The sequence below is a fragment of the Scyliorhinus torazame genome, chromosome 13, assembly GCF_047496885.1.
Source record: "Scyliorhinus torazame isolate Kashiwa2021f chromosome 13, sScyTor2.1, whole genome shotgun sequence".
NCBI classification, from domain to species: Eukaryota; Metazoa; Chordata; class Chondrichthyes; order Carcharhiniformes; family Scyliorhinidae; genus Scyliorhinus; species Scyliorhinus torazame.
The window spans coordinates 193,704,530-193,730,025 of record NC_092719.1 but is presented as its reverse complement, the minus strand read 5'-3'; the positions used below and the strand labels follow the sequence as shown (position 1 = coordinate 193,730,025).

General features: G+C 45.0%; 1 protein-coding gene across 1 annotated transcript in view; it reads right to left on the bottom strand.

Moving 5' to 3' along the window:
- Nucleotides 1-25,496, bottom strand: part of stab1 (stabilin 1) — a 416,947-nt gene that overhangs the window by 355,786 nt on the left and 35,665 nt on the right. Inside the window, exons 6-7 of the mRNA XM_072472659.1 lie at nt 8,342-8,437; nt 6,804-6,923 (exon numbers count right to left, since the gene is read on the bottom strand). Of these exons, the coding sequence (XP_072328760.1) occupies nt 6,804-6,923; nt 8,342-8,437 (216 nt within the window). The remainder of the gene's footprint in view (nt 1-6,803; nt 6,924-8,341; nt 8,438-25,496) is intronic.

The following is a 25,496-nucleotide window of genomic DNA, read 5'->3' as shown; positions in this document are numbered from 1 at the left end:
CAAACATTGAATATCTTAACACCCATTACTTCAAAGATAACCCCAAAAACCTACAACACTAAATAATCCTTCAAACTGTTCCTTTAAACATCCAAAAGACTTCAAACCTTCAAAAATAGGAGCACATTAGGTTACATTCAATACATTTATAGTCTTTGGATTGCAGAAATCAACAGACAGCTCTGTGTTTCTTCATGCAGCTCACAGCAAAACACACAGGCACTCCCAGCTGCGTTCTCAAAACTAAAACTCAAAAAGCAGAAGTGAGCTCAGCTCCCCCCACCCTCTGACATCACTTCAGTAATATGATCAGCTCCATTTCTTAAAGGCACATTGCTTAAACATCCATTTCTTAAATGTACTCTCACATGACACCTCCCCCCAAGAAAAAAAAAACCCCATCAACTTCAAGATGGTTCATTTTTCACCTCTGCACCATCAATTAAGAAATGCACACAGTAAAAATACTTCACCGGTTCAAAAAAAAACAACACACGCAAACAGGTATAATAATATAGTCCATTTTGTTTGTCCGTTCTTCTTCCTCCAACCGAAATCCTTCTTGATTGACAGTCTCTTTGAACAAGAAAGTCTCTGCACAATCCATCCATTCCTCTACGCCTCGGCATTTCTCTTTAAAGTTAGATACTTCAGTTCAATCTGATCACAGAGTCCCTTTCAATTCTCCAATACAGGAGCATCGGTTACCACAGCTTTCAGGCAGTCACACTAAGGGCATTCAAATAGTCATCGGATAGACATATGGACGGTAAGGGAATAGTGTAGATGGGCTTTAGAGTGGTTTCACAGGTTGGCGCAACATCGAGGGCCGAAGGGCCTGTACTGCACTGTAATGTTCTATGTTCTAATACATGTTGAAACTCCGCTGTCCATTGAAATTTTTTTTTAACGTTTCTTCAACAAGTCCATCAGTGGAGCAACCACACTGTTAAAATTTGGTACAAATTTCCGGTAAAATCCACTCATACCAAAAAATCGCATTATTTCCCGTTGAGTCGAAGGTATCGGAAACTTCCCAATAACTTTTATTTTCACATCCCATGGGACCAATCGATCCTGTCTGATTGTACGGCCAAGGAAAGTGACTTGGGCTTTTCCAAATTCACTTTTGGCTAGGTTTATCACCAAACCCGCCTCCTGAAGTCGGTCGAATAACTCCATACGATGTTTTAAATATTCTTTCCATGTCTTGCTGAAAACTACCAGATCGTCGATACATACCGCACAATTGGGTAATCCTGAAGCGACTGTATTAGTTAACCGTTGAAATGTGGCTGGGGCGTTTTTCATGCCAAATGGCATAACTTTGAATTGATATATACCATCTGGAGTCACAAACGCTGAAGGGCAAATGCTGAGGAGATATGGGGTAACAAATGGGGCTATGTCTGTAAAAATTTTGGTTTGCAATAAAATGAAGGAGATCCAGTTCAAGATACTGTACCATCTTCAAATTATTTCTAGTCTTAGACTATATCCGCGATGTGCCTCAAGTGCCTGGTAGTCGAGGGCAACTATCTACGTTGTCTATGGAACTTTGTCAGTATCCAAGCCTATTGGCCAAATGTGGTCAGGGAACTGGAGAGTATTTTAGACAGAGTGTTAGAGTCTAAAGCTTTAGAGTGGTTTCACAGGTCGCCGCAACATCGAGGGCGGTAGGGCCTGTACTGCCCTTTCGGAAAAAGGTACCTGCCAGTAACCTTTAAGTAAATCCAATTTGGAAATAAAAGCGGATTGTCCCATTTTCTCAATGCAATCCTCCAAACGTGGGATAGGATAAGAGTCCGTTCTTGTAACTGCATTCACCTTTCAAGAGTCCACACACAACCGTTGGGTACCGTCTGGTTTAGGTACAATCACTATGGGTGAGCTCCATCGGCTGCAACCCACTTCAATTATGCCATTTTTAAGCATACTCTCAATCTCTTTGTTAACCTGTGCCAATTTTAAAGGGTTCAGTCTCTATAGATGTTGTTTGATCGGAACAGTATTTTCCACATCTACATCATGTATAGCCATTTTAGTACTTCCTAATTTATCTCTACAAACTTGCCCATGTGATATCAATAACTCTTTCAGGTCAGTTCGTTTTTCCTCTGGAAGGAAACTTAATAATTCATCCCAATTTTGAAGAACATCCTCATTTTCCAATTTAATTTGAGGTATGTCAAATTCACAGTCATCTGGATTTGGTTTGTCACTTTGAGTTAGAATCATTAAAACCTCCTTTTTCTCTCCTTCCCTTTCAAAGTACCTTTTAAGCATATTCACATGACACACTCGGTGAGTCTTCCTTTTATCTGGTGTTTTAGCCACATAATTCACCTCACTTAATTTCCTTTCAATCTGATAAGGTCCACAAAACCTTGCTTTTAAAGGCTCACCTACCACTGGTAACAACACTAAAACTTTATCTCCATTGGCAAAACTACAAACTTTGGATTTCTTGTCCGCTACCTATTTCATCACATTTTATGCAACTTTCAAATGTTGTCTAGCCAATTCACCTGCTCTATTTAGTCTTTCCCTAAAATTTGTAATCGTGTAATTTCCGATTTCTCACCCACCAATTTTTCTTTAATCAATTTAAGTGGTCCTCTTACCTCATGACCAAAAATTAGTTCAAAAGGACTGAATTTGGTTGACTTATTAGGTGCATCCCTAATTGCAAACTATAAGAATGGAATTCCTTTATCCCAATCTTCTGGATAATCTTGACAATAAGCCCTCAACATTGTCTTTAATGTCTGATACCACCTTTCTAACGCTCCCTGTGATTCTGGATGGTACGCAGTTGTTTTAAATTGTTTTATTCCTAAGCTATCCATAACTTCTTTGAATGACTTTGAGGTAAAATTTGATCCTTGATCCGATTGAATTTCTGTGGGTAGTCCATATCTAGTAAAGAATTTAAGTAACTCCTCCATAATCTTTTTAGCTGTAATATTACGTACTGGAATGGCCTCTGGAAACCTAGTAGACACATCCATTATAGTCAAAAGATATTGATTCCCACTTTTTGTTTTAGGAAGCGGTCCTACACAATCAATTAGGACCCTTGTAAAAGGTTCCTCAAATGCTGGAATGGGTATTAAGGGCGCTGGTTTTATCACTGCTTAAGGTTTCCCTATCACTTGACATGTGTGACATGATTGACAAAATTTAACTACATCTTTATGTAGTCCAGGCCAATAAAAATGTTTCTGGATTTTAGCTTGAGTTTTCCTTATCCCCAAATGACCTTCCACTGGTACTTCATGTGCCACTCGCAACACCTCCTTTCTATACCCTACCGGCAATACTACTTGATGAACATCTGCCCACTTTTCATCCACCTGCATATGTACAGGTCTCCATTTTCTCATCAAGACATCACTTTTGCGGTAATAACACTCTGGTATACTCTCAGATTCCTCTTCCATATATGCTTTCCGATATATCCGTTTTATTTCTACATCTTTCTGTTGTAACTCCGCCAATTTTCCTGAACTAAAAATATCCGCCTCATCCTCCACCTGTTCTTGTTCTTTTTCAACCATCTGATCAAAAATCGTTTCTGATAATTGCACTTCAACTTCATCTTCACTCTTTGATTTCTCCTCTTGTCTTAACCTGTGACTTTGCGACCTTGTTACTGCACAATCCGGAAAAATCCCAGGATATTCGTCTTCAACACTTCAGTTGTCTGATTTTCCACTGGCTTATCAACCACAGTAGGCATCACTCCCACCTGCGATCCAGCTATATCATTACCCAAGATAAACTGTATTCCTGGACAAGATAGTTTATCTCTTACTCCTACTACCACTTCACCACTCTTTACTGGACTTTCTAACCTTACCTTATATAATGGAGCGCTACTCCTCTCACCCTGAATTCCACATATTACCACCTTTTCTGGCAACATTCTTCCCAAACTACATAATTCCTCATCTCTTACCATTAAAGATTGACTAGCTCCTGTATCTCTTAAAATTGTGACTTCTTTACGTGCTCCTCCTGATACACTTGAGTAAACTTTACCCACACAAGTAAATTCTTTAAAGACATCTGGCACCTTCTTATCAATTGTTTCTTGAACAGGCTGTACAATCATTTGCACCTCCTTCGCTTCCCTTGGGCTTTCCTTTACCACTCGAACAAACCCCGCTGTCTTATCCTGTTTTACCACATCAGCCTTCCCAGTGCTTTTCTTCAACCACCAACACTGTGACTTTACATGGCCTAGTTTATTACAGTGAAAACATTTGACATTTTTCATTTCTTTTCCACCCTCCTGGATTTATTTTTTAATCTGAGGTACACTCTCCTTATTATCTCCCATCAGATCACCTTTACCTTTACCACTTGAGTATTTCTCATGTCCCCAGTTTCTATCCCTCACCGGCTGAAACTGATGTTGGAAACCAAGCCTTGATTTGTGAACTAATTCATAATCACCTGCCATTTCTGCTGCTAATCGCGCAGCTTTAACCCTCTGCTCTTCCACATGAGTTCTCACTACATCAGGAATTGAATTTTTGAACTCCTCCAAAAGTATAATTTCTCTGACAGCTTCATACGTTTGGTCTATTTTCAAAGCCCTTATCCACCTATCAAAATTACACTGTTTGAGCCTTTCAAACTCCATGTATGTTTGACCAAATTCTTTCCTTAAATATCTAAACCTTTGCCTGTAAGCTTCAGGCACTAGCTCATATGCACCTAAGATGGATTTTTTCACCTTCTCATACGTTCCAGATACCTCCTCCGGTAGTGATGCAAACACTTCACTAGCTCTACCTACCAGCTTTGTTTGAATCAGTAATACCCCCATGTCCTGTGGCCATTTCATTTATTTAGTTACCTTCTCAAATGAAATGAAAAAGGCTTCTACCTCCTTCTCGTCACACCTTGACAATGCTTGGATATTTAAATAGATCGCCACCACATCTTCGACTATGACGCTCTGTCTCACTATCCTCATCAATCTCATCCAACTGTATGTTTCACTTTGTGTCTGCCAATTTTAACTGATTTTCGTGTTTCATAGCCATTTTATGAAGTTCAAACTCTCTCTCTTTTTCCCTTTCCTCTCTATCTCTTTCTTTGTTTCTTTCTTCTCTCTCCTTTCTTTTTCTCTCATTGCATATTCAAGCTGCTTTAATTCTTTTTCATGTTCAAATTGCTTAATCTGCAAGTGGAGCTTTGCCATTTCTAATGAGTCAGAATGTATCTCAGGCAAATTTAAATGCTCAGTTACTGCGGTAAGCACCTCATCTTTTCGCATTTTGCCAGGCAATGTTAACCACATTGCTTTTGCCAAATCTAACAGTCTGCTTTTAGTCTCTGTCCGTAAGGTATTGCGTGTTACTATGTCCATCCCCAGAATCTCCTGAGCCTCTGAAAGAGCCATTGTCCACAACACACTCCCCACTTAAACTAAAATACCACACCTGAAAAGCAACCACAATATGCTCACCCTCGCTGTCTTTAAGTTCGTTAATCCAATCCAATCGATAGACTTTTATCCCGGACGAGCCCCCAATTGTTACGGGTCCAGGTTTACAGAACACCAAATTGTTACATGGAGTTCAGCCGACGCACAACTTTTAATAGATTGTAGTGTGGGAAGCACACGGTGTACTCTCCAGGTGTGTTACAGCAGAAATGGACAAGTGGTTTTTAAAACAAAACAATGTTTATTCTATGAACTCAAGTTAACCTTTAAAAAACAAACATTGAATATCTTAACACCATTACTTCAAAGATAACCCCAAAAGACTTCAACACTAAATAATCCTTCAAACTGTTCCTTTAAACATCCAAAAGACTTCAAACCTTCAAAAATAGGAACACATTAGGTTACATTCAATATATTTATAGTCTTTGGATTGCAGAAATCAACAGACCAGCTCTGTGTTTCTTCATGCAGCTCACAGCAAAACACATAGACACTCCTAGCTGTGTTCTCAAAACTGAAACTCAAAAAGCAGAAGTGAGCTCAGCTCCCCCCCACCCTCTGACATCACTTCAGTAATATGATCAGCTCCATTTCTTAAAGGTACATTGCTTAAACGTCCGTTTCTTAAAGGTACTCTCACATGACATTTCTAACATATGTTTGAGAGTGACCTGGAACCGCTCCTTATGCCAATATTTGTCGGACAGAAGGAGACCATCAGGTCCACCATGTCAATCTCTGAAATATCTCTCAGTGCCATTCCTTTCCCATACCCTTTAATTTATTTTCAAATCTTTATCCATTTCATTGATTCTGCGTCCACCATTGTATTGGTTAAGGCTAATGTGGAAGAAAGTTCTCCTGATCTTTTCTTTCATTTTTTTGTTGATGGTCTCAAACGCCTCACGTTCCTGGTTTATTACCCACCTTATCAATAATCTCTCGTTATTTTGAATAACTCGATCTGATCTCCTCTTTTTTATTCAAATGGAACTAAGATCACTAACCAGGCCCATTAGCTAGATCAAATTAAGAAAAACACAACAGCTAAGTGTAAAGTGTTTAAGTAATAGAACACCGATCAAACAATGACCTGAACTATATTGACTGACAACAGAAATACACAACTGCCTGAAAATGGTGAAAACAAAAATTGTGGAGAATGCAGATGAAAATAGGTAAGATGGCTCCAGCTGCACTTAATATATGCACAGTTCTGATAAGAAGAAATGCTTGTAGAAGTGTTAGCTGGAAAGGATTCATGAGCAAAAATCATTCTCAAACCCTGAGCTAAATTCTCTACAAAACTGTTAAGTGCAGACAAGGGGAATTTTCTTACCCTCACAGGTCTTTGCAATTTTCTGAAAACCAGGCAGACACTTGCAGATGAAGCTCCCCGTCTTTTCTTCTACGCACTGTGTGTTATTTCCACATCCCAGTGACTTGCAAGCAGGGACCTCTGAGGAAACGTAACAAGCATTTATTTCCATTCTTTTCACATTGCAATATCACAACTGAATTGAATGACGATGTGGTACAGCACTTCAAGAGGCAACTGTCCCATTATATCAGTAAATAAATCTTGTTTAATTTGAACTGTGTTTTGCTTTGAAGAAGATCCAGTAATGCATAACCTAAAATTAAAAACAAATTCAGTCCAGGGAAAGATTTAAATTAACTACTTACAAATTGAAAAACCTCCTGCTCCTTATAAATAGCAACAGTAGCCCCAAATTTGTATTGATCAAAATAGGTTGCACAAGTTACAATCATTGTGGACATTCACTCGCTTCGACCCCATGACATAAGGACTAATTATCCTGCCGGTCCCCACCCCACGATTGGCCAGAGCCCTCACCTCTGCATATCTAAATGGCTGGCCACTGCCGCAAGATTGCATGTGGTCAGCAGCCCTACCTACCCGCGAAGTGTCGCACTCATTTGGTCCAGCGTTGGGACCCGCAAAACTAGAAGAAGATGACGCCCCATGTTTATTCCCTTCTACTTCCCATTTCTATCTGTGAGATTTCCAATTTAATGCCATGGAAGTCTTTCACATGTTTGCTCCTCCCAATAGTGAATGGAGTCTATCACCTCATGATTCTACACAGATTTGCACTCAAGCACCAGACATGCAAGCGCCAACCTGTGTGTCAGCTGGTTTCCAGGTTTAACAACCTGCTACCAGGCATCTCCTAGTAGCTGTCTTGAGCATAAAAGATACTTTGGTCTAATATATGCCAAAGTATTTGGATCCCATTCAGAAGCAGGGAAATTCTTGGTAGAGTTTAGTGCAAACAAAAAGAGTTTAACAATTACACTTTAGCTCGCTACAAAAAAGCCTGCTTGTGAAGAACTATTTTACATTAATATGAATTTTTAAAAAATTAACTTTCCCTTTTTCAGGGAGCTGCTGTACCTCACACCTTCACAGGTCTCTTTGAGATTATCATTCCAATCTGAAACCAGCCATCAGGATTGCAGAATGGCAACCAGAGATTATTTTCTCTCTGGTTTACACTCCCACTGTGAGGGGAGGTTTCTGCCATCTGCTTAATGTCTCTGCACAGTGATGAGGCTTGAATTCTAAAGAGTACAAATGAGAGGATTCCCAGAAAGATCTGTATTCTACTGCTCAGATGTGCACTATTGCACTGATACACTCGGTACAAATTTAACCAAACTCACTGAACAGGAAACCCAACAGCAAAGAATTGATTTTACACCTTGCTCACCCTGTGGCTTCAATGGGGAATAAAATTGGATGGGGTGTAAAAATCAATGATATACCCGATCCCTTCAGATTAGTGGGGTAGGTTAAAATTGTCCCATTATGCCAGTGTTTTTAACTGAGCTGAATTAAAAAAGCATATTTACCTTGGTCACATTTTGGCCCAGTGTAACCAGAAAAGCAAATGCACTTCCCATTGCCAGTAATCCCATTGCTGCAGACTCCATGTACACAACTGCATCCTTCAAACAAACACAGCAACACCAATGAAGTTAAACATCATTCCAACTATCTATTCTGATTACCAACAAATGATGGCTTTTTAATAGTTCACGGTTAAATGCATTTAAGGAATTTTAAATACAGGCATTAAGACAATAATTTGAATAGAACCTGTAAGGATGCGCCATATAGATTTGGAATGTAAAACGTTTGCTCGTCACATCTGTGCTGAATTGCCTGCTCCCAGCAAGGATTCTGCAATTGGCCTCAGTGACCATGAGTTCAGAAGAGGAAAGGTAGCTTGAGTCCCACTTCTTGGAAAACAGCCTGTGATAGAAGGGTAAATATTGGGCGAAGACAGGGGCATGGAGTGAGAGGGGCAGACTTTCGCTCCTGTTTCCATTGGGTGGGATTGGCGATGCGAGCATAAAATCCCACAAGAGCCCCAAATTGCGTTCCACACTGATGTAAAGACGTGATGTGATTGTTCCCACCCCCACCAGTACGGGAATCCCGACATTTAACTTCAGTATCCCAATTATAATAAATTTAAATCTTGTATGCCTGATAATTTACAGCCCCCCCCCCACACCTCCTACCAGGGAGCACAGTAGCTTAGTGGTTAGCACAGTTGCTTTACAGCTCCAGGATCCCAGGTTCGATTCCTGGCTTGGATCACTGTCTATGCAGTCTGCACGTTCTCCCCGTGTCTGCGTGGGTTTCCTCCGGGTGCTCTGGTTTCCTCCCACAGTCCACAGATGTGCAGGTTAGGTGGATTGGCCATGATAAATTGCCCTTAGTGTCCAAAAAGAGTTGGGCGGGGTTACTGGGTTACAGGGATAGGGTGGAGGCATGGGCTTAAATGGGGTGTTCTTTCCAAGGGCCGGTGCAGACTCGATGGGCCGAAAGGCCTCCTTCTGCACTATAAATTCTATGATTCTAAACCACCGGCCATTACGTTATCCATTCATGTGAGCATATGGTGTGAACCTGGCGGGCAGGTCCATTGGAGGAGCTTCGGCGAGTGCATATTTCAGGGAGGAGACTGTCATGGCTGGGTCGGTACAGCTACCTCAGCACTGCCCCCTGGCAATGTCCCTTGCCACTGCCGCAGGTTCTACCCAGTACTCCCCCGCCACTGTTTAGGCGCAGCTCCTTGGCACTGCCCTAGGTGCTACCAAGCACTCACCCGCCACTCTGAGCACTGCCCCCTCACTCTGTCCAGACACTGGTCCCTGGCAGTGTACATGGCACCGGCTAGATTCTGCCCCATGGCGCAGACCTCGGACACTGCTGGACATTGACCACTGACACTGTCCCGGCACTGTCCCTGGCACTGTCCAAGCACAGCCAAGGGTGTTGCATGGGGGTTGTTGTTTCATGGCGGGGGGGGGGTCTACTTTTACTTTTTGTATTGGCCGATCTTTAAAAATGGTGCCCTGTTCTTTAACAACTATGTTACTGGGACCCGCATCTTCAAATTTCTCTTAGACATAGACATAGAATTTACAGTGCGAAATGAGGCCATGCAGCCCATCGAGTCTGCACCGGTCCTTGAAAGAGCACCCTACTTAAGCCCAGGCCTCCTCCCTATCCTCGTAACCCAGTACCCCCACCTAACCTTTTGGAAACTAAGAAGTAAGTTAGCATGGCCAATCCACCGAACCTGCACATTGTATGGCTGAGAAAGATGCCATTGGGGCCGGCAGCTTCATCACCGCAATACCCACCCGTCGCAACACTCTGCAAGAAAATGGGAAAATTCTGTCCCGGAACAGAGCTTTTTGAGATGCTTGCACAGTTAAATAACCTGTCACGATTCACACTCAAGATTCAGACTTGAATAATGGTCACTTGGAAGAGGTCTTGGCAGACATGTATTGCCTGTGTTATCATATCCTGACAATGAGTCACGGCCCTCAGAAGAACTGAAAGATTCCAGAAAATTGGGAGCAGGAATGAAACAGGAAAAATATATCAAATTGTGTTCAAATAAATATAAAACAGCACTGTTCTGCGGTGTAAAGGATTCTTGATTCTTTTGATTCTTGATTCACTGTGACGAGGTTTTGAGCACTAAATTATTAAATTTTTGTCCTCCACAGAATTAAAGCAGGTTAAAACATGACTTTCAGACTAAATTCAGAAGTAGAAAGGTATTAAAACATCAGTGAAAAAGCAATTTCAAAGTGCTGGCAAGGATTACACAGCCAGCTGGGAGTCATGGCCTAAACTCATCAGAAAAGCTGGATTTCAGAGATAGGGGTGCCCTTTAAAGACCCCTCTCACCATTATCACTGGCATTGAGGGCTCAGAGCCCCCCCCCCCCCCGCATCCCCCCCCCCCCCCCCCCCCCCCCCCCGCCCCACCAATGCAGGCATCCCACACCCCCTCCCCCCCACTCCCACCAATGCAGGCATCTCTCCCCTCACCTCCACCAATGCAAGCACCCCCCTCACCCCCACCAATGGAGGCAACCCATTGGGGTTCTCTGGAGGCCCTGAGACAAAGATAGGTGGAGGGGCAGGTAGTATGGAGGAGGTGGGGAGGCTGCAGAAAGATTTAGACAGTTTAGGAGAGTGGTCCAAGAAATGGCTGATGAAATTCAACGTGGGCAAGTGCGAGGTCTTGCACTTTGGAAAAAGGAATAGAGGCATGGACTATTTTCTAAACGGTGACAAAATTCATAATGCTGAACTGCAAAGGGACTTTGGAGTCCTAGTCCAGGATTCTCTAAAGGTAAACTTGCAGGTTGAGTCCGTAATTAAGAAAGCAAATGCAATGTTGTCATTTATCTCATGAGGCTTGGAATATAAAAGCAGGGATGAACTTCTGAAGCTTTATAAAGCATTAGTTAGGCCCCATTTAGAATACTGTGAGCTATTTTGGGCCCCACACCTCAGGAAGGACATACTGGCACTGGAGCGGGTCCAGCGGAGATTCACACGGGTGATCCCAGGAATGGTAGGCCTAACATACGATGAACATCTGAGGATCCTGGGATTATATTCATTGGAGTTTAGGAGGTTGAGGGGAGATCTAATAGAAACTTACAAAATAATGAATGGCTTAGATAGGGTGGATGTAGGGAAGTTGTTTCCATTAGCAGGGGAGACTAGGACCCGGGGGCACAGCCTTAGAATAAAAGGGAGTCACTTTAGAACAGAAATGAGGAGAAATTTCTTCAGCCAGAGAGTGGTGGGTCTGTGGAATTCATTGCCACAGAGGGCGGTGGAGGCCGGGACGTTGAGTGTCTTTAAGACAGACGTTGATAAATTCTTGATTTCTCGAGGAATTAAGGGCTATGGAGAGAGCGGGTAAATGAAGTTGAAATCAGCCATGATTGAATGGTGGAGTGGACTGGATGGGCCGAATGGCCTTACTTCCGCTCCTATGTCTTATGGTCTTATGGTCCCTGGCCCCACCCTCTGCCATGCCCCTGGCTGTGCCAAATTGCAGTGCAAATCTGGAAGGTGCCAGGAGGCAGTGCCAGGGCAGTACCCAGTCATGTTCCTCACCACTTGGGGCCTATACCCATCTCTGAGCCCCCAGCGTGGTCATCATGACTGGTTTTAGTTTTTGGAAACCAGTAGTGATTCCGATGATGTGATGGGAACATACAGTGAACCCAGAATCATTGGCGTAAAGCCGTTTTTGAATATTAAAATCCATGCTAATACATGCCAATCAAGGTCACGGTCTTGCTGGGCTCAAACCTGATTGTGTCAGCATTGGGGGGTGGGGAAGATCTCAAACTGAAATCTCCCCGACACAAATCCTGTTATGGCACTCTCGCGAGAGATAGCGAGATTTGTATCTGCGGCGTATGGGGCTAGAAAATCGCACGCCCTCCCCCTATATATTTATATCTTTTACACCATCAGGATGCCCCAACGTGCATCACAGCCAATGAAATATTTTCAAATCTCACTCACTGCTGCATGTGGGGAAACACAGCAGAAGAATCCCACAAATACTATGAGCAGATGGTCTGATTTCTAGTGACATGATTGAGGAGTTAATGTGAACCCGCTGCACTCTCTCTCAAATTATCCATTAAACCACTAATATGTCTTTCTTGGAAGGCCTCAATTTTGATGTTTTATTCAAAAGTTTCCACCAATACTCTTCCAATAACCTCGATTACACATTTGGATCTCTGGAGTGAGAGTTGAAACCACAACCTTTAGCTTTGGCGGCAAGAGTACCACCACTGAGGGCGGCACGGTAATACTGTGGTTAGCACAGTTGCTTCACAGCTCCAGGGTCCCAGGTTCGATTCCCGGCTTGGGTCATTCTCTCTGCAGAGTATGCACTGTCTCCCCGTGCCTGTGTGGGTTTCCTCCGGGTGCTCCGGTTTCCTCCCATAGTCCAAAGATGTGCAGGTTAGGTGGATTGGCCATGCTAAATTGCCCTTTGTGTCCAAAAAGGTTAGGTGGGATTACTGGGTTACTGGGATAGGGTGGAGGTGTGGGCTTAATTAGTGCTCTTTCCAAGGGCCGGTGCAGACTTGATGGGCCGAATGGCCTCCTTCTGCACTGTAAATTCTATGTCTATTCTATGTCTAACACTTAACTGCGGAAAATGCCTGGGATGCTTTATTGAGCCTTACAGAATGAGGGTACTGACCCCTCATGTACAATTAAAATTATTTTAAATTGTGGAAGCAGGTAAGGATTAATGAATACATCACAAAGATAGGCTCAGGTGAGGAACACTGGCCTTAATTTCTGAGTAGTTGTTCACATTTAGTCCTGATTGATCATGTGAAAATCTCCACATCACTTGTATGGGCCATGGACATGTCCAGTAGGCATGCCTCCTGAGGTTTGGGAGAGTATACGCAGTAGGGGTAATCCATGCTAAATATCACATCTGGGAAAGATACGCATAAATTCCAATTTGTTTTTTCTTCACCCCTTCCTCTGAAGACACACTTTTATAGTCAGAATGATCAGCAACAGACTACAATTAAACATATAAGGAGACTTTCATGAAAGGACATCCCAAAGCACTTCACAATGAAGACAGCGTAGTGGTGATATGACTGGCCTAGTAATCCAGAGGCCCAGGCTAATGCTCTGGGGACATGGGTTTAAATAGCATCATGGCAGCTGATATAATTTAAATTCAATTAATAAATCTGAAATGTATAGCATGGTAACTGTTGTATTCTCTATTCTGCTTTATCTGGATGGCTCAGATGCGTAGTGTTGAATAAAGAACACAAAGCTTTGTTAACGAACAAAACTACAAATTTATTACACTACTAACTAAGATTCGTTCACATTCCAAAAGTAGATTATTATATAAAACTATGTAATCTCTAACTTACAGAACTCTCAAGTATACAACTGCTCTCTATGCCTAACTATCTTATCCAGCTCTCTCCTAACTCTTAACTCCTTATCATCTAATCACCTTCTAATCCCAGAATCCCCAAAGTCGCATGATATATATGACTGTTCTGTGGGCCCCTCTGAGGTAAGAATCATTATCATTAACTTGTTAACTTTTTACATCCCAGTCAATATACATATCATTACATCCCCCCTTTTTTTCAAAGATGTTTGGAGATTTCTACAAACATATGTAGAGTAAGAAGCATTGTATGTTCTTTACATGTAATTGAGTACTGAAATTGTACAGTAGTTAACAGTTTTTTAAAAAACTTTTTACAGTTCACTGTACTCAAGTCTTCACTCGTGGTGTATTGAAGTACCAACAGGTTTTCAGCTCAAATCGGTCAGGTGTTCGGCTGGTTGAACCACTTTGTTGTTTGACCTGATCTTTTTTCTGTGTTTGTGGTGTCGATTTTTTGTGTCCTTTTCCTTAAAAACTGGTTTGCTTTTAGTCTTTGAGCAAATCTGAACTCATTAAATTTGTTGGCGTGATTTCTTTTTTGGCTAAACAATGTTCTGTTATTCCTGACATTGGTGCCATTATGCATGAATTTTGTATTGTCTACACAAGCATTTGTCTGTGTTACTTCGACCGGTAGCTGTGTTTAACACACTGTCCTGCAGTACCTTGCTCGGTTGCCATGTGGCTTGCTTTCCATATCACATGTTCTGTCCAGTGTGACTGCATGTTTCAACACTTTCTTGCCATCACATTGGACTGTGCTGTTTAGTTGTCCTTCAGTTTCACAGTCACACCTTTGTGTACAGTCTGTTGTTCCTGTAGTCTCTCTTTTTGTGCTCAAGAACTGTTGCTTCTGGATTGTTTGATTCATTTCAAAACTTCTTAGTATCAGTGTCCTTTGAATTATCTGATATTTCGCTGCACTTTATGATCTCAGGGGCGAAATTCTCCCCCAACGGCGCGATGTCCGCCGACTGGCGCCCAAATCGGCGCCAATCAGATGGGCATCGCGCCACCCCAAAGGTGCGGAATGCTCCGCATCTTTGGGGGCCGAGCCCCAACATTGAGGGGCTAGGCCGACGCCGGAGGGATTTCTGCCCCGCCAGCTGGCGGAAATGGCGTTTGTTGCCCTGCCAGCTGGCGGAAATGGCGTTTGTTGCCCCACCAGCTGGCACGGAAATGTGGCGCATGCGCGGGAGCGTCAGCGGCCGCCAACAGTTTTCCGTGCATGCGCAGTGGGGAGAGTCACTTCCGCCTCCGCCATGGTGGAGGCCGTGGCGGAGGCGGAAGGGAAAGAGTGCCCCCACGGCACAGGCCCGCCAGCGGATCGGTGGGCCCCGATCGCGGGCCAGGCCACCGTGGGGGCACCCCCCGGGGCCAGATCGCCCCAAGCCCCCCCCCCCAGGACCCCGGAGCCCGCCCACACCGCCTGGTCCGCCGATAAATACCAGGTTTAATTTACGCCGGCGGAAGAGGCAATTTCTGGGCGGGACTTCGGCCCATCCGGGCCGGAGAATTGAGCGGGGGATCCCGCCAACCGGCACGGCCCAATTCCCGCCCCCACCCAATCTCCGGTACCGGAGACTTCGGCGGGGGCGGGATTCATGGGGGCCAACGGCCATTCTCCGACCCTATCAGGGCTGTCCCATCTGAAAGTCAGCACCTCTGACAGTGCTGTATTCCCTGGTTCCTGTGGATGATCTGATGCATCATTGAGCTTTGTGACATCAGTCCCTTCTGGATGATCTTATTTATCTTTGCTCTCTTGGTGCTCCTCTTCTGGAGTCAACTTTTCCAAGATGTCATTATCTTGTAAGCTGTTCACAATTGATGTGTTCTCAATTGACTCATTGTTGCCCTCTGATTGACATGTTCTTTTGTTGTACAGTCCAGTTGAGATCTGTCAGTCTCGCTTTTGTCCTGCACAGCTTGTATGCTCTATGTGATCACTTTGTCACTATTTGCAAATAAAGTGGATAGACCTTCATTGTCTTCTTTTTGTTGATCAAATAAACTAAATAGACCTTCATAGTCTTCTTTCGTTGCTCTCTCTCTGGAGTCTTTCAGTGCTCTCTCTGTGGAGTCTTTCAGTGCTCTCTCTGTGGAGTCTTTCAGTGCTCTCTCTGTGGAGTCTTTCAGTGCTCTCTCTCTGGAGTCTTTTTCTTCTGGTTGTTCACTTATCCCGGTTACTCCTATCCGATGTAGCAACGGTATGCAATTCCATCAATGTATTGGGTTCATCTACCATTAGTAGAATGCTATTTAGACTTTCAATCTTGTTACTAACAGAATAATCATCGAACCCGAATAGCTCTGCCATATCTGAGCAATATTCTTCATTGTAGGATTTATCTTCTTTAGTTTTAGATTTGTTAACATTTTCTTCTTGTTGCATGCTGCAAACATTTTGTTCCATGGTGCTGCCAAAGTCTTCTTCAGCTGTTTGTTCAAATTCAGGCAATTTTCTGCCTTGCGAGATAAAAAACCTCTGTTCTGTGCCTTTAAAAATTGATTTTTTGATTTCCGGACAGTTTTTCTTTAAGTGGGCGTGTCCACAATGCTCTGACATCATCACATCTGTGACATCATGCACAAACATGCATTGCGCATGCACAAATCGATCCCTGTCTGGAGTGTGCCCTTTTTTCAAGTGCTTATGCACAATCTTCTGCACATGCGCAGAACAAACAAACAACCAGATAATCTGTCCTGATTGTGTTGGCTGAGGAACAAATGTCAACCAGGACACCAGGGGAATTCATTATGCTAGCCTTCAAATAGTGCCATGGGATCATTTGCCTTTGCCTATCAGGGCTGTCCCATCTGAAAGTCAGCACCTCTGACAGTGCTGTATTCCCTCAGCAAGGAACTCAAATGTCAGCCTAGATTAAGAATGGGAAAAATGATCTGTCTTTTGGACTTTTCCCATTGCCCAAAGTTTTCTGGGCAATGAACAATTTAATTGCATGGCCTCCAATCTCACCAAGAGATGTTCATGAAAGCTGTAACCCATTTATATCAAGGTATGTATTTCAACCCATTAATTGTGCTGACGCAAGGTCAATAAAAGATGCTGAATAGTACTCCTAACATTATTACTATCATTGGTAAACGCTGGTTACGGCAATAGATTTAAATTAAATATTGTAACATAAAATACTTGCATAACTAGCTGCAGTGGCCAATGTTTGTGGAATGGAGCGGAAGAGGTTTGAATTGCATCAACTGTTCTGGGCAAGATTTCAGGAGCTTTACAGAGCTGCAATTATCGCTCTGAGTGCTGATTGTTTCAACAATGATCCCATGCCACTCACACTTTCAATAAATGGAACAAAAAACAAAATACTGAGGATACTGGAAATCTAAAAGAAAAGTAAAAAACACTGGAAACATTCAGCAGGTCAGGCAGTATCTGTAGTGAAAGAAACACAAGTTTATCTTTTCAGGTCAATGACCTTCGATAAGAGATGGCAGGTACGACAGATGTTACACCAGGGATGCAGACCATCCTACCAGTAATTTCTCGATTGAGGATCCCAATTTCAAGAACCAGGCATAAGATCATAAGATATAGGAGCAGAATTAGGTCACTCGGCTCATCATATCTGCTGGGCCATTCAATCATGGCTGAAATTTTTCTCATCCCCATTCTCCTGCCTTCTCCCCATAACCCCTGATCCTTTTATTAATCAAGAACCTATCTATCTCTGTCTTAAAGACACTCAGTGATTTAGCCTCCACAGCCTTCTGCAGCAAAGAGTTCCACAGACTCACCACCCTCTGGCTGAAGAAATTCCTCCTCACCTCTGTTTTAAAGAATCATCCCTTCAGTCTGAGGTTGTGCCCTCTGGTTCTAGTTTTTCCTACTAGTGGAAACATCCACTCCGGGTCCACTCTATCTAGGCCTCACAGTATCCTGTAAGTTTCAATAAGATCCCCCCTCATTTTTCTAAACTCCAACGAGTACAGACCCAGAGTCCTCAACTGCTCTTCATATGACAAGCTCTTCATTCCAGGGATCATTATTGTGAGCCTCCTCTGGACCCTTTCCAATGCCAGCACACCCTTCCTTAGATACGGGGCCCAAAACTGCTCACAATACTCCAAATGGAGTCTGACCAGAACCTTATAGTGCATCCCTGCTCTTGTATTCTAGCCCTCCCGACATGAATGCTAACATTGCATAATTGCCGACTGAACCTGAAAGTTAACCTTAAGAGGATCTTGAACAAGGACTCCCAAGTCTCTTTGTGCTTCTGATTTCCTAAGCTTTTCCCCATTTAGAAAATACTCTATGCCTCCATTCTTCCTTCCAAAGTGCATAACCTCACACTTTTCCACATTATATTCCATCTGCCACCTCTTTGCCCACTCTCCTAGCCTGTCCAAGTCCTTCTGCAGCTCCTCTGCTTCCTCAATAATACCTGTCCCTCTGCATATCTTTGTATCAGCTGCAAACTTGGCAACAGTGCCCTCAGTTCTTTCTTCTAGAACGTTAATGTATATTGTGAAAAGTTGTGGGACCAACACTGACCTCTGGGGCACACCACTAGTCACCGGCTGTCATCCTGAAAAAGACCCCTTTATTCCCACTCTCTGCCTTCTACCAGTCACCCAATCCTCTATCCATACCAGTATCCTACCCTTAACAGCATGGGCTCTTACCTTATTTAACAGCCTCCTATGCGCCACCTTGTCAAAGGCCCACACTTTGCCAATTTGAATACCTCTGTTACAGTCAGCCTAATTTACCAGCTGCTACTGTGGGAGAGGAAATGGGAACCGTGGTTAATTTCTGAAGTTGTTAAAGTCAATGGGCGGAATGTTCCATTTCTATGACTGTCAACTCATGCAGGAATCCCATTATGCCACTGGCAGGAGGACGTGGACAATCGAGAAGGAGAAATCTCACCGACACAAAAGGCCCATTTTGGGACTCCCCCTTGAACTCCGCTGCCATTCCCGCCCACTGAAAACAGGGACGGAAAATCCACCCCCAGAGTTAAGACCAGAAGTCTGTGAAGAGGCTAGGAGAAAGTTGAGGGTAATTGTTTTGATGAAAGGGTGAAACATACACTAAATAGGTGCTGTGCTAATAAACACATATGCCATGAGTTTGCAGATGATACAAAGATATGCAGACGGACAGGTATTATTGAGGAAGCAGAGGGGCTGCAGAAGGACTTGGACAGGCTAGAGGAGTGGGCAAAGAAGTGGTAGATGGAATACAATGTGGAAAATTGTTAGGTTATGTATTAGCATGCATTTCTGGTGCTATACTGATTACCATCATTCAAACCTGCCTAGAGGTGCTAAATCAGGCATTTACCAGTTTAGCACTCAAGTGTAGATTAGACCCAAATTTTGAGGAGCACAGCTTCTGACTCGAGGTTCTCTTGGAGAAGGTCCAGGAGCGGAGGTATATCCTATAACTGAAGAGGAAGACGTCCATCCCGCATGTCTACCCACCTCTCCTGCAGCAATTAGCACTATTCTAACTGGTCTTATCTCCCCCTCCCATTCTTCCTGCACACTAAAGGGAATCCCTAGCAAGATGCCAGTACTGCCTTTCTCTGATGACTCCAATAGATTGTCCATAAGGTAAAGTAGCATAGCACTTACTCTTTTTAGGTAAAACTAACTTCCAGAAGAAACATTGATAGGGTGTTGATGAAGTTTTAACCATGTGTCCCAGAAGGTGTCTCCACATATGTTTCAAAAGTCTTCTCAAAACTCTTGCAGCAAGTGAACAGTGACTTTACCTTTTCAGTGGTACTCAAAATTCTCACCAATGACTTGATTATTCCAATTAGAATCATAGAATCATAAAAAAGCTACATCACAGAACAAGTCCATTCGGCTCATCTTGTCTATACCAGCCCGAGGACTTCCAGGTGCCCTTTCTAATCCCACCTTCCTACACTCGGTCTATAGCCCTGTTGCTTAGAGCACTTAGGGTGCAGGGACAAGTACTTTTTAAAAGAGTTTAGGGTCTCTGTTTCCAACACCAATTTGGGCAGCGAATTCCAGACTCCCACTACCCTCTGCGTAAAAAGGTTCTTCCTCATGTCCCCTCCACACCCTCTGCCACTTATCTTGAATCTATGTCCCCTGGTTCTAGAATTCTCCACCAAGGGAAACAATTTTATCCTGTCCACTCTATCTCTTCCCCACATAATTTTGTACACCTCAATTAAGTCACCCCTCAGCCTTCTTTGTTCCAAGGAAAATAACCCCAACCTACCTTCTTTTTAAAAAAATATATTTTATTCAAAATTTTTGGCCAACCATAACAGTACATTGTGTATCTTTTACACAGTAATATAACAATATAAATAACAATGGCCAGTTTTTTAAACAAGAAATAAATAATATATAAACAACATCAAAATTAAAAAACAAAACTAAATGGCAACTGCCTTGTCCCAAATAAATACTCTCCAAAAATACAATGCAGCAGTCCAGTATACAATTACCTATAACAACAACCTATACATATTATACTTATACACTAACATCCCTGAGAGTCCTTCTGGTTCCTCCCCCCCCCCTCCCTCCCCCCCCCCCCGTCCTGGGTTGCTGCTGCTGTCTTCTTCTTTTCCATTCCCTCTATCTTTCTGTGAGGTATTCGACGAACGGTTGCCACCGCCTGGTGAACCCTTGAGCCGATCCCCTTAGGACGAACTTAATCCGTTCCAGCTTTATAAACCCTGCCATGTCATTTATCCAGGTCTCCACACCCGGGGGCTTGGCTTCCTTCCACATCAACAGTATCCTGCGCAGGGCTACTAGGGACGCAAAGCCCAAAACATCGGCCTCTCTCGCCTCCTGCACTCCCGGCTCTTCTGCAACCCCGAATATAGCCAACCCCCAGCTTGGTTCGACCTGGACCCCCACCACCTTCGAAAGCACCTTTGTCACCCCCACCCAAAACCCCTGTAGTGCGGGACATGACCAGAACATGTGGGTGTGATTCGCTGGGCTTCTCGAGCATCTCACACACCTATCCTCTACTCCAAAAAATTTACTGAGCCGTGCTCCAGTCATATGCGCCCTGTGTAACACCTTAAATTGTATCAGGCTTAGCCTGGCACACGAGGACGATGAGTTTACCCTACTTAGGGCACCAGCCCACAGCCCCTCCTCAATCTCCTCCCCCAGCTCTTCTTCCCATTTCCCTTTCAGCTCATCTACCATAATCTCCCCCTCGTCCCTCATTTCCCTATATATGTCTGATACCTTGCCGTCCCCCACCCATGTCTTTGAGATCACTCTGTCCTGCACCTCCTGCGTCGGGAGCTGCGGGAATTCCCTCACCTGTTGCCTCGCAAAAGCCCTCAGTTGCATATACCGGAATGCATTCCCTTGTGGCAACCCATATTTTTCGGTCAGCGTTCCCAGACTTGCAAACGTCCCATCTACAAACAGATCTCTCAATTGTGTTACTCCTGCTCTTTGCCATGTTCCAAATCCCCCATCCATTCTCCCCGGAGCAAACCTATGGTTATTTCTTATCGGGGACCACACCGAGGCTCCCGTCTTTCCCCTATGCCGTCTCCACTGCCCCCAAATTTTCAGAGTAGCCACCACCACCGGGCTTGTGGTGTATTTCTTCGGTGAGAACGGCAACGGCGCCGTCACCATAGCTTGTAGGCTAGTCCCCCTGCAGGACGCCCTCTCTAATCTCTTCCACGCCGCTCCCTCCTCTTCTCCCATCCACTTACATACCATTGAGATATTGGCGGCCTAGTAGTACTCACTTAGGCTCGGTAGTGCCAGCCCCCGCCTATCCCTACTACGCTGCAAAAATCCCTTCCTCACTCTCGGGGTCTTCCCGGCCCACACAAAACTCATGATACTCTTCTCAATCCTTTTGAAAAAAGCCTTCGTGATCACCACCGGGAGGCACTGAAACACAAAGAGGAATCTCGGGAGGACCACCATTTTAACCGCCTGCACCCTCCCTGCCAGTGACAGGGATACCATGTCCCATCTCTTGAAGTCCTCCTCCATCTGTTCCACCAACCGCGTTAAATTTAACCTATGCAATGTACCCCAATTCTTGGCTATCTGGATCCCCAAGTAGCGAAAGTCCCTTGTTACCTTCCTCAACGGTAAGTCCTCGATTTCTCTGCTCTGCTGCCCTGGATGCACCACAAACAACTCACTTTTCCCCATGTTCAGTTTATATCCTGAAAATTCTCCAAACTCCCCAAGTATCCGCATTATCTCTGGCATCCCCTCGGCCGAGTCCGCCACATACAGAGATACCCGGTGTTCTTCTCCTCCCCTGAGTACTCCCCTCCACTTCCTGGAACCCCTCAATGCTATTGCCAGGGGCTCAATTGCCAGTGCAAACAATAATGGGGACAGAGGACATCCCTGCCTCGTCCCTCTATGGAGCCGAAAATACGCAGACCCCCGTCCATTCGTGACCACGCTCGCCATCGGGGCCCTATACAGCAGCTGGACCCATCTAATATACTCATCCCCAAAGCCAAATCTCCTCAACACCTCCCACAAATAATTCCACTCCACTCTATCAAATGCTTTCTCGGCATCCATCGCCACCACTATCTCTGCTTCCCCCTCTGGTGGGGGCATCATCATTACCCCTAGCAGCCTCCGTATATTCGTATTCAGCTGTCTCCCCTTCACAAACCCAGTTTAGTCCTCATGGACCACCCCCGGGACACAATCCTCTATCCTCATTGCCATTACATTGGCCAGAGTCTTAGCGTCTACGTTCAGGAGGGAAATAGGCCTATAGGACCCGCATTGCAGCGGGTCTTTTTCCTTCTTTAGGAGAAGCGATATCGTTGCCTCTGACATAGTCGGGGGCAGCTGTCCCCTTTCCCTCGCCTCATTAAAGGTTCTCATCAGTAGCGGGGCGAGCAAGTCCACATATTTCCTGAAAAATTCCACTGGGAATCCATCCGGTCCCGGGGCCTTCCCCGCCTGCATGCTCCTAATTCCTTTCACTACTTCCTCCATTTTATCTGTGCTCCCAGTCCCACCCTCTCCTGCTCCTCCACCTTAGGAAATTCCAGCTTGTCCAGAAAACACATCATTCTCTCCTTCCCATCCGGGGGCTGAGCTTCATATAATCTTTCATAGAATGCCTTGAACACTCCATTCACTCTCTCCGCTCCCCGCTCCATCTCTCCCTCCTCATCCCTCACTCCCCCTATTTCCCTCGCTGCTCCCCTTTTCCTCAGTTGGTGGGCCAGCAACCTGCTCGCCTTCTCCCCATATTCGTACTGTAGAACAAAGAACAAAGAAATGTACAGCACAGGAACAGGCCCTTCGGCCCTCCAAGCCCGTGCCGACCATACGGCCCGACGAAACTACAATCTTCTACACTTCCTGGGTCCGTATCCTTCTATTCCCATCCTATTCATATATTTGTCAAGATGCCCCTTAAATGTCCCTATCGTCCCTGCTTCCACTACCTCCTCCGGTAGTGAGTTCCAGGCACCCACTACCCTCTGCGTAAAAAACTTGCCTCGTACATCTACTCTAAACCTTGCCCCTCTCACCTTAAACCTATGCCCCCTAGTAATTGACCCCTCTACCCTGGGGAAAAGCCTCTGACTATCCACTCTGTCTATGCCCCTCATAATTTTGTATACCTCTATCAGGTCGCCCCTCAACCTCCTTCGTTCCAGTGAGAACAAACCGAGTTTATTCAATCGCTCCTCATAGCTAATGCCCTCCATACCAGGCAACATTCTGGTAAATCTCTTCTGCACCCTCTCTAAAGCCTCCACATCCTTCTGGTAGTGTGGCGACCAGAATTGAACACTATACTCCAAGTGTGGCCTAACTAAGGTTCTATACAGCTGCAACATGACTTGCCAATTCTTATACTCAATGCCCCGGCCAATGAAGGCAAGCATGCCGTATGCCTTCTTGACTACCTTCTCCACCTGTGTTGCCCCTTTCAATGACCTGTGGACCTCATGTACACCCTGTGCCTTCTTCCACTGTGCCTCTGCAGTACCCATTGTCAGCAAATCAAATTCTACGTGTAGCCTTTGCCTTTCCCTGTACAGTCCCTCCTCCGGTGCTTCCGCATATTGCCTGTCCACCCTCAGAAGTTCTTGCAGCAACCGCTCCCGTTCCCTACTCTCCTGCTTTCCTTTATGTGCCCTGATTGATATCAGCTCCCCTCTAACCACTGCCTTCAGCGCCTCCCAGACCACTCCCACCTGGACCTCCCCATTATCATTGAGTTCCAAGTACTTTTCAATACACCCCCTCACCCTTAGACACACCCCCTCATCCGCCATTAGTCCCATGTCCATTCTCCAGGGTGGACGCCGTTCTTTTTCCTCCCCTATCTCCAAGTCCACCCAGTGTGGAGCGTGATCCGAAATAGCTATAGCCGTATACTCCGTCCCCCTCACCTTCGGGATCAACGCCCTTCCCAAAACAAAAAAGTCTATTCGCGAAAAAACTTTGTGGACATAGGAGAAAAATGAAAACTCCTTACTCCTAGGTCTGCTAAATCTCCATGGGTCTACTCCTCCCATCTGCTCCATAAAGTCTTTCAGCACCTTGGCTGCTGCCGGCCTCCTTCCAGTCCTGGACCTCGATCTGTCCAGCCCTGGTTCCAGCACCGTGTTAAAATCTCCACCCATTACCAACTTCCCCACCTCTAGGTCCGGGATACGTCCTAACATGCGCCTCATAAAGTTGGCATCATCCCAGTTCGGGGCATATACGTTCACTAAGACCACCGCCTCCCTCTGTAATTTGCCACTCACCATCACGTATCTGCCCCCACTATCCGCCACTATGGTCTTTGCCTCAAACATTACCCGGTTCCCCACTAGTATAGCCACCCCCCTGTTTTTCGCGTCTAGCCCCGAATGAAACACCTGCCCCACCCATCCTTTGCGTAGTCTAACCTGGTCTATAAGTTTCAAATGCGTCTTGTGTAACATAACCACATCTGCCTTAAGTTTCTTAAGGTGTGCGAGTACCCGTGCCCTCTTTATCGGCCCGTTCAGCCCTCTCACATTCCACGTGATCAGCCGGGTAAGGGGGCTCTTTACCCCCCGCCCTTGTCGATTAGCCATCCCCTTTTATCCAGCTCCTCACCCGGTTCCCACGCAGCTGTGTCCCCCCCAGGCGGTGCCCTCCCGCCCCGCCCACCCCACCCCATACCAGCTCCCCCTTCTCCCCAGCAGCAGCAACCCAGTAAATCCCCCCTCCCACCCCCCCCGCTAGAACCCCCACTAGCGTAGTTACACCCCCTATGTTGCTCCCAGAAGTCAGCAAACTCTGGCCGACCTCGGCTTCCCCCGTGACCTCGGCTCGCACCGTGCGACGCCCCTCCTTCCTGCTTCCCTATTCCCGCCATAATTATCATAGCGCGGGAACAAAGCCCGTGCTTCCCTTTTGGCCCCGCCCCCAATGGCCAACGCCCCCAGCTCCTCCACCTCCCTTCCTCCCTCCCCCACAACCTGTGGAAGAGAGAAAAGTTACCGGGTCGCAGGATTAACAACATAAAAATCATCTCTCCCCCCTTTTTCCCCCCTCTTCGCCCCCCATATTCGCCCCACCACTTTGTCTCAAACGTTCTTTTTTAATAACCCGCTTATTCCAATTTCTCTTCAACAATAAATGTCCACGCCTCATCCGCCGTTTCAAAGTAGTGGTGCTTCCCTTGATATGTGACCCACAGTCTTGCCGGCTGCAGCATTCCAA